At 44.6% G+C, this 9,850-nt stretch overlaps 2 protein-coding genes across 2 annotated transcripts; one reads left to right on the top strand and one right to left on the bottom strand.

Annotated features, from left to right (window-relative positions):
• Window positions 1-1,122: 1,122 nt before the first annotated feature.
• LOC117959648 (myosin light chain 1, cardiac muscle-like) lies at window positions 1,123-1,815 on the bottom strand. The gene has a single exon (XM_034896901.1). The coding sequence runs from the start codon at window positions 1,787-1,789 to the stop codon at window positions 1,196-1,198; it is 594 nt and encodes a 197-aa protein (XP_034752792.1). The 5' UTR covers window positions 1,790-1,815; the 3' UTR covers window positions 1,123-1,195.
• Window positions 1,816-4,771: 2,956 nt separating this feature from the next.
• On the top strand, window positions 4,772-8,662 carry LOC117959660 (sperm-associated antigen 16 protein). Its single transcript, XM_034896917.1, has 3 exons — window positions 4,772-5,763; window positions 6,022-6,126; window positions 7,971-8,662. The coding sequence occupies exons 1-3, from the start codon at window positions 4,825-4,827 to the stop codon at window positions 8,610-8,612; spliced, it is 1,686 nt and encodes a 561-aa protein (XP_034752808.1). The 5' UTR covers window positions 4,772-4,824; the 3' UTR covers window positions 8,613-8,662.
• The last annotated feature ends 1,188 nt before the right edge of the window (window positions 8,663-9,850 follow it).

Genomic DNA, 9,850 nt, shown 5'->3' with positions numbered 1-9,850 from the left:
AGTTGCCCCCCCATCCCAGAATAGATTAGCACTCCAGCACTGACACGCCCCTGGGACAGAAGGTCTAGCAATGTGAGACTATCCACACACAGGCCATACCTTGTCCTGGTGTTGAATATATATATATACACATTCTCACATGGTTTATGTCACTGTAATCAGACCCAGTGTTCATATAATAAAAAGCCAATAGCTTAAATTTTGTCTGTAATAATAAATATGTTTTTGAGTTATTATAGAGTTATAAAATCTTGTATTAAATGCACATTTCTTTCATCACGACCACCTTCCTTTTATCTGAGCTCGGCAACCTCTCCAATAGGTCTCCTGTTATTGCACCCACATACATGTACTATATATATATATAGATAGATAGATAGATAGATAGATAGATAGATAGTACATGTATGTGGGTGCAGTTACAGTTACAGTTACTATCTAAAAGTTGATCCATTCATCCTGAGCTCTTTTGACACAGTTCATAACTGAGAAGGACTGAAGATGTTTTATTAGAGAGACAGAGAGCGTGGAAACATACAGGTGCAACATTGAACACAGCGGAGACATCAGAGACAGTCCTTCAAAGACAGACTCAGGAATCTCAGTTTGTCAGAGACTTTTGGGGGAAACCCTCTGTGTGCCCCTAAAAACGTACCGATCCCACACCAGAGTCTATGAGACGATAGTACTATCTCTAACGAGTACGTTTTAATTAGTCAAGCATCAGAGTTCCAGATCTGTGGGATCACAAGGCAGAGACTAAGTTTCCCTAGCAACAGATAATTAGTCTGAGCCGGTCCACAAACTCTTCCCCCCTCACTCTGGGTCGTTGTCTTCTTGTCCAGCACCGGGTCTTTTATCTGTTAATCTCTTAATGGAGCTAATGGAGCTTTTGGTCTATTTCTTACGGAAGAGGATGAGGGCTACTGGTGAAAACTGTATTTGAGTTCTGACTTCATTCTCAGAATTCAGACTTAATCTCAGAAGTCTGACTTAATCTCAGAAGTCTGACTTAATCTCAGAAGTCTGACTTCACTTTATTCTCAAAATTCTGAAAGTGAAGTCAGAACTCAAATACATTTTTCATCAGTGGCCCTAATCCTCTTCCGTAATTTATTTCCATATCATACAAATAACTTTTAGCAAATAATAATCTCCAAGACCTCAGTCCGTCACAAGAACCCGGTGGTGGTTTCTACCCGGCCAGGATGTGTTTGACAAACTCGGTGTAGTTGATGAGACCGTTGGCGTCCTCCTGTCCCACCATCAGCTGGTCGACCTCATTCTCCGTCATCTTCTCTCCCAGCGTGGCCAGGACGTGACGGAGCTCGGCCCCCATCACCGTGCCATTGCCCTCCTTGTCGAACACTCTCAGACCCTCCACGAAGTCCTCAAAGGTGCCCTGCTCTTTGGAGCGCGCCACATGCTGGAGCATTGGCAGGAAGGTGTCAAAGTCCAGCAGCTTGACGTTCATCTCCTCCGCCTTTGGCCTCCCCAGCAGCTTCAGCACCTCGCCGTTGGTGGGGTTGTGGCCGAGCGCTCGCATGACGTCTCCGCACTGGGCGAAAGTGATCTTCATCTCGCCGGCGGGCGTCTCGTCGAACAGCGTGAAGGCGTCTCGGAACTCTTCGATCTGGTCGGGGGTGAACTCCACCACGATGCTACTCAGGTCCACCTCAGGAGGCTTGGATTCAGGCTCCGCAGGTTTGGGGGGTGGAGGAGGCTCTTCCTTCTTTGCCTCCACCTTCTTCACCTCCGTCTTCTTGGGTTCCACTTTCTTCGGTGCCATGCTGCGTGCAGAGAGGACGGACGGAGATGGAGACGTTTTATAACGTCCAGAGGCGGGGGGGGAGGGAGAGAGAGAGAGAGAGAGAGAGAGAGAGAGAGAGAGGGAAGAGCCAACCAAAGATGGAACAAAACTGGAATAGAAGCACTTAAAGAGCAGATAAGAGACAATAGATAAAAAGCTTCCAGACAAAAATGAACCAGTCTGAACCTGTTCAGGCTCCGGCTCGAAGGTCCGAGTCGGACCTGCAGGAACCAACAGGAACCACCAGGAACCAGCAGGAACCAACAGGAACCCGAAGGAACCACAAAGAACCAACAGGAACCAGCAGGAACAAGAAGGAACCCCCAAGAACCACCAGGAACCAGCGGGAACAACTTTATTCAGTTCAGACTACACATTTTAACAGAATTTCCAGGAAATGGTAAAAAAAACAAAACAAAAAAACATGAATAAATTTGTCAGGAGTTTTACATTCAAACTGTTACAATGACAACAATCTATGTGCTGACTCTGTCTCTATATCTGCCTCTATTCATTTCAAAGGGAAGGAGTTTTATGAACTTTGCCAAAGATGTAAATTGCCAGAGGTGTAAAAAAAAAAAAAAAAAGTAAAGATCTACTAGAATAAAGTGTGAACAGAGCACAGGATTGTTAAAGTGTAATTAAATATATGGAAATAAATAAAAGTTTAACTGAAAAAGAAAAACCGAAGAATTGTGAATTTTCTCTTGAAAAATACACACATCAGAATCAGAATCAGCTTTGCCAGGTATGAGGACACATACGCGAAATTTTTCTTTGGAGCATTGTTACTCACACTGTACATATATATGTACCTATATACACATACATACATATATACTGTACATACACAGATACATACTGTATACATAGATACACATACATAAATTTACATTCATACATACACACACATACACATACATTCACACATGACACACACGTATACATACATTCATACATATACGTACACACACACGTACATACATTCATTTATATACGTACACACACACACATATACATACATTCATACATGACACACAAACATACATATACATAGATTCATACATATACACATACATACATATACAAACATTCATACATGTATGTACACACACACATATATATACACACACACACATATATATATATACATATAAATATGTACACACACATATGCATACATTCATGCATGACACACACATATACATGCATTCATACACGACACACACACATATATATACAACCACGTTCATACATATACACACACACGTACATATACATATATATATATATATACACACATATATACACACACACTACACATCAGTTCAGGATTCCCCTTCACACTTTGAAATAAAAAAAAAAGATTCAGGTTGCTTCAATTGAATGATTATGTGACCATTAAAAAAGATGAATTCATTATCCATTACAATAAAGCTTTTAAATAAAATAAAACAACAAATATAAATGACTTCATTTAGATTGTTATTCAAAATAAAATATTCAATTTTGACTATTCAGTGGCTGTTACAGATGTCTCTTATTTGCTTCAGTTAAAACTAGTCAGCTAGGCCTGGCTCTCCCTCCGGTCTATTTGAGTCTCTGTATCTCCTGAGGTGTTGTCACATGTGGAAACTATGTGTGTTTCATTAACATTCCCTGCTGTGATAAGGGCCGTTCTTACCCATAATGCTCTGTGTGCCCTTCAGTCTTAAATAGCAGCGGTGACAGAGTCCAGACCTGAACAGGGTTCCACTTTAAGTCAGAATAAAAAACAGTGTGACCAGCAAATGAAACTCAAACTTTCTTCAAGGATTTCACTGAACTGATTTTTTTTATTAGTCCATCTTTTTTTAAATGTAAGAGCCTCAAAGCCTGGAATTTAGAAATACTGGACACGACACGCACCCAGAATCCTGGCGCCCCAGGGGGATTGAGGTTATTTTGACGTCACGTTGGCACCCGCACGCTTGGATGCATTGACTGTAAGATGGCCATAAGGCTTGTCCCATGAGGAAATTTCTTAGGAGTCCTTATGGCGCCGCCAGAAACTCCACACTAGAACTCTACATGAACTCTGACCTTTAAGATCTGTGCCGTACACTACACTCAGGAAATCTCATCCGTACCTTTGGCAGATCCGGTGCCAGATGTTGGTTCCTGGTGTTGACTGCTGTGACTTGGTTCTCTGGTTCTTGGTTCTTTCTCAGTTGAGAGGATCCCTAGGGGTGTGCAAAGAAAATAAAAAAATAAAAATCAATACACGTTTGTATTGCGATTCAAGATCTACAGATTCCAAATTGATTCATAGGATTCTAAAAATTCATTTAGTTTTCATTGTGTAGTGGCGTGTATACTATCACCTAGGAAAAGTCACAACATTTATTGAATAATGAGCCTAAAAATTAATATGGAATCATGACATTTTCTGAATTATGCAACCCATACTAGGTGCAATATAATCAACTAAATTTATTTATTTTTGTTTTGTTCAATCTTGTTGTACATATAGTAACAATAAAAGGCATTCTATTCATTGTCGCAAATTATATTTTTAGCAATGACAATGTCACCAAAGCTACGCCACTCAGGCGTGAACAAAATAAAATTAAAAACTAAAAAAAAACAAGAACTCTGCATTACTTTTCCATGTGTGGTCCGATAACAGAACAAACTGCAATGAAGTTCAGAGGGGCTTAATAAATTAATTAATTAATTAATTAAATTAAAAAATTAAAAATTAAAAAAACAGCCTTTACAGTAGGCTAAAGTAAAATGACAAAGATATCCAAAGCCCTAGAAATAAGCCTATTTATAGATGCATTAAAATACCAAAAAAAATAAATTAGCATAATATATGATATAATCATGTGGAAGTTATATTTTTAGTCACCAAATAACAAAGTTTGGATTTGGGGGGGGGGCCTGATAAAGGCCGTGTAACCTTTCCATTCCGGCACAGTAACCATGGCAACAGGTAAACAAGAAGCTCAGAGACTGACGAGAGAGAGAAAATGTCGGCAAGAAGAAAAGATAAAGCCCAGGAGGAGAACAAGGAGGAGGAAGAGAGGAGTTTCGAGGAGGAAGACTTTGAAGAGGCGGCTCCCTCCACAGCTTCTAGAAGACACCCCGGGCCACCCGAACAACAGAGCGTCGCCGAAATCCCGGAGGCGGTGGACGACTTCCTGAGGAACTTCCTCCGCAGGGCCGGCCTGACTCGAACTCTGAGCCGCTTCGAGGCCGAGTGGTACGGCTCAGCGCAGAAGCTCCTCCCGGTGGCAGCGACCGGCTGCTCGTTCGTCCCCGATGCTCTCACACACGGGCAGCTCCTCCAGAGCGAGCTGGAGAAGGTCCGCAGAGACACGGACCTGCTCCGACAGGAAGTGCTGGCGGCGGGGGAGGCGCTGGTCAGGATGCAGAGGGAGAGGGATTTCCACCGGCTACAGTACCGACGAGTCGCGGGGGACAAAAACCGGCTGATAGAGGACTTTAAAGAGATGAAGAAACACCTGGAGTCTTACGAGCCGGCGCTGAGGCAGCTGGAGGACAAATATCAAGCCGCTCTGAGGCACAAAATGCTCATCAGTTTAAAAAAGGACCGAGTTCAAAGCACCACGGACGCAAGACAGAATCAGGAAAAAAAACTAATTACGAAAGAGAAAAGCAACAAAAAGAGCTACAGCGCTGAGAAGTCGACAGCAAAAAGCCCCATAAGCAACAGACATCCGAAGGACACAGACTTCCCCGCCTGCAGCCGCCTGGGGAACCCTCACCTGGCTCAGGTGGGATTTCAGAAAGGCAGAAGCCCCGGTTCCTTCAGTCTGTCCCATTCCTTCAGAGCCCACGAGCTTCCCATCAGCTGCATAGACCTCCATCCACGGAAGCGGATCCTGGCTTCCGCCAGTGATGACCGCAGCTGGAGGCTGTGGGTGCTGCAAGCCAACGGAGAGAAGGTGAGACAAAGGTGTCACGTACATGTCAACATTACAGATAAGAGTTTAAATATTAAAAAGGTATAGCAAGTGATGTTATTCCAATACAAATCTTGTCAAATTCAGGGAATATCTCCACATCAACATGTGCGTGGCGTGCAATAACGGGGCCCTGGGAAACCGGTTGCGAGACAAAATCCTATTATTTTGTGGAAAGGCGACGGTCACTCTGATTGGCTGTTGGACTGAAATGCGACGTCATGTAATGTGTGTTGCCAGGTTGCTGAGATGGTGCTGACAGGCGAGGGTCACTGTGATTGGCTGTCTGGCTGCAGCTTTCACCCTGACGGGACAAAACTGGCAACAACCAGTGGAGACTCTATGGTAAGTTCATCTTTATTACAAAACACTACTGCAACACTGTACAGGTGGGTGACACATTAAAGGGTAACTTTTTTTCTTTTTTTCTTTTGAACCTATTTTCCTACGTTTGTGTATCCAGTGGCGTTTTTCCCATTAATGGTACCTGGCTCACCTCGCCCGTCTTCCATTGCAGATTAGCACCACCTTATGCGTTCCGTGGCTGGTCGTCATAGCGGGAAACTGACCCCGCCCCCCCCCCGCCTGTCGCTAGCAATGATGACGCAGTAATTAGACGATTCTCTCCGACGAATCGGGAGTCTGCAGGGTTTCGCGTCACCTTTTGGTATCGCCTCAGCTTGCTTGGAACCTCGACTGAGGTGGTACTACATAATGGACTCTTTTTTCGTAATTGAAAACCAAAAAAGGGCGAGTAGAGTCGAGGCGAGTGGAGCAGGTACCCTGCAGTGGAATAACGCCATAAGCGACTGATGTTAACAGTTTTTGAAAACGGTCCACTATTAAGCAAGATCGCTGCAGTCGGCAGCCCAATGGAACATTATTGGACTATTGCAATCCTTCAAGTTACTGTACGTCTACAAAAAGTGCTAGTTTTGCCACTGACGGGCCCAGATTATTATTATTACAGTGTTATTCACTTAAATGGTGTCTGGTGGGTACAAGGGTACAAGCGGCCGAAATGGGTTTCCTCAGGAGGGGGGGGGGGCTGGCGTCTCCCTTAGAGATAGGGTGAGAAGCTCAGTCATCCGAGAGGAGCTCGGAGTAGAGCCGCTGCTGCTCCTTTGCGTTGAAAGGACCCAGTTGAGGAGGTTCGGGCATCTGGTAAGGATGCCTCCTGGGGACCTCACTAAGGAGGTGTTCCAGGCATGTTGCGCTGGGAGGAGGCCTCGGGGAAGACCCTGGTCTAAGTGGAGGGATTATGTCTCCAACCTGGCCTTGGAACACCTCAAGATCCCCCAGTTGGAGCTTGCTGATGTGGCTCGGGAAAGGGGAGTTTGAGGTCCCCCACTGGAGTTTCTCCCCCCGCGACCCGATATTAGATATGCAGATGAAGATGGATGAACGGATGGATGGATGGGGTCTGGTGGGTTTGGCGATGATGATTTTGCGTCTGAGGTCTTACTTAGTAACTAGAAGGTCTATCTCTGGAAGGGTCCTTTCCATTATGTCGTCAGAGACTTGGAATAATAATCGGAGCCGGTCGGTGGTAAGCAAAGCACTTTTGGTAGACAATGACATGATTGACAATGTGCATTTGTCCTTACATTGCAGCCCAGTTCGTAGCTACCGGTTACAGTGTTCTCGCTCAATTCTGGACCAATTCCAACTGGTTGTTGTTCACATTAGTTAGGCTACATAGATACCAGTGCATGTCCCAGTAGAAGGAAAAAATGACCCATTTAAAGTAAAACCCAACATGATCTTAGTAAGGTTTCTGTTCTTCCTGATCTTCTTGGTCTGTGGTTAACAGAACTATGCTGACATTGTTATACAACCACATCATTCTGAGTATATTGACCTTTTGTATTGAGAGTTGGGGGGGGGGGAACAAACTGAACAAACTGGACAAGGTAGTTAGACTGTTACACTGTGTTGTTGTTGTTCTTCACAAAGGGAGTCATCACAAGACACTTTACAGACAGAGTAGGTCTAGACTATACTCTATAATTTACAAAGACCCAACACTTTCCCACGAGAAAGCATTTGTGGCAACATTGGCGAGGAAAAACGCAGACACTGATGCAGATGTAGAGAAATATGATTCATAATAATCATAGCCGTGGGTATAATGCACTATGCTCTTGTGCATAGATGTCAGTCCCCTCTTGGATTGTTCTTTCCCGCAGGTGCGTCTCTGGGATTTCTCTCGTGGCCGCTGCGTGTTGACGCTGTCCGGTCACAGCCAGCCCACCTGGGGCTGCTCCTTCCACGCGTGCGGCCATTTCCTGGCTTCCTGCTCGGCTGACAGAACCGCCAAGCTGTGGGACCTGAACAGCCGGCGCTGCCGCCTCACGCTGCGCCGCCACACTGCTTCCGTCAACAGCGTCTGCTTCCTGCCCTCCTCCAACCTCCTCCTCACCTGTTCGGCTGACAAAAGCCTCGCCGTGTGGGATGCCAGAGTGGGTGTCTGCAGCTCCGCCTTCCACCAGCACCCCTGCAACCACGCCTCCTCCAACCCGGCAGGCGACGTCCTGGCCTCCTGCGACTCCCACGGCATCGTCAACCTGTGGGACATCAGGAAAACTGCGGCAGCCGTGGCCACGGTAGACGCCGGGCCGTCGGCGGCCAACCAGGTGGTGTTCAGCCCCTCGGGGAAGATGCTAGCGGTCGCCAGCAGCGACGGTCTGGTCAGACTGGTGGAGGTGGGTTCGTGCCTGGCGAGCAGCCTCTCGGGACACGGGGACGGCGTGCAGAGTGTCGCGTTCGATCACACGGGGGAGACTGTGATGTCAGCAGGGAGTGATGGACTGATTAACATCTGGGCGTGACATAACGGGAATGCAAACCTTTGAAGTAAAACCAGCTGATAACTGTTTGGATGATGGGCAGATTACCCCCCCCCCCCCCCAGCAGATGATTTTTGTTTTTTTTATCCTAAAAACGAAATGCCCAAACAAATTCCTAAAAAAAAGAAGAAAATGTCAGAAAATTTGAAAAAATGTGGATCAGTGTTTTTCCAAATTCCAAGATGACTTCCTCAAATGTCTGGTTTAGTGCACAACTTAAATTGAGTTAGTTTACTTTGTTTCAATAAAAAAATACAGATGAATCAATTTATATAACGAGTTGGTGATTATTTTATAGTTGACAACTAATTGATTAATCTTTGCAGCTCTATTTAGAATGTATGATAAGAGTTTACGGGGAGCCGTGAAAGAGTGCCAATTCCTAATAACGTCCAAATGATCCTTAATAACATTAAAAATGAGCCGACGATTGAGTAGTAAACGTAGATACGTTTTATTGTGAACTGTCTGAAGAGAAACCAGCTCAGAGCAGCTGGAGACAAGTCTATTCCACGGAAATATGAGCTATTTGTGTTATACATTAAAATTGCATCCATTAGAAAAAAATATATATATATTTTCATGTCCAGGTCTCCTGTCCAGAGGCCTTTTCTATGGGTCCCTCCCCTTATCCACAGCTATTCATTCTAGCATCTTTTTGATGATTTGGCACTTTAATGGTTCCGATTGTGAAGCACGAGAGAAAACACCGACAGGCGCTTTTCATCTGCTGAAAAGCCAAAGAAGTGAATGAAAATACAAATAGATCGGTAATCAGATTTTCTGATGCAGGTCATAATAAAACTGACTGAAATCATTCAGGAACATGAGTGCGAGGCGGCAACCATCTTGTCGCACCAGCAAATACAAACGTGGACTTGTTGAGGATGGAGCCAAAAGAGATCACATGTTTATGCTGCATTTACAGAATATGGGATGGGTGGTAGAGATGGGAAAGATTCCCATGTTGTGAAAAAAAAAAAAAAGGGTAATAATTATCCCGGCTCTGCTTTGAGCGCGCCAACGGCATGCCAACATTTAGTAGGGCTGGTATCGTTTGAAAACTTTGAATATTGACACCAGTTAGGGTTGCACAATTAACCGCAATGTATCCAAATCGCAATATGGACTAGTGCACCATTCAAATTTGCAGGGGGGGGGGGCAACATTAACATGTTAATGGCAACATATGTGTCAAACCAGTCTAAATAAAGTATTGT

Source organism: Etheostoma cragini, chromosome 16 (assembly GCF_013103735.1).
Source record: "Etheostoma cragini isolate CJK2018 chromosome 16, CSU_Ecrag_1.0, whole genome shotgun sequence".
NCBI lineage: Eukaryota > Metazoa > Chordata > Actinopteri > Perciformes > Percidae > Etheostoma > Etheostoma cragini.
Note: the sequence above shows the minus strand (reverse complement) of the source record. Positions and strands in the feature narration are given on the sequence as shown.

Coding starts and splice junctions, on each gene's coding strand:
- LOC117959648 (XM_034896901.1), bottom strand. CDS start 1,789: ATGGCACCGAAGAAAGTGGAACCCAAGAAGACGGAGGTGAAGAAGGTG.
- LOC117959660 (XM_034896917.1), top strand. CDS start 4,825: ATGTCGGCAAGAAGAAAAGATAAAGCCCAGGAGGAGAACAAGGAGGAG. Junction 5,764..6,021: donor TGCAAGCCAACGGAGAGAAG/GTGAGACAAAGG, acceptor GTGTGTTGCCAG/GTTGCTGAGATGGTGCTGAC. Junction 6,127..7,970: donor CAACCAGTGGAGACTCTATG/GTAAGTTCATCT, acceptor TCTTTCCCGCAG/GTGCGTCTCTGGGATTTCTC.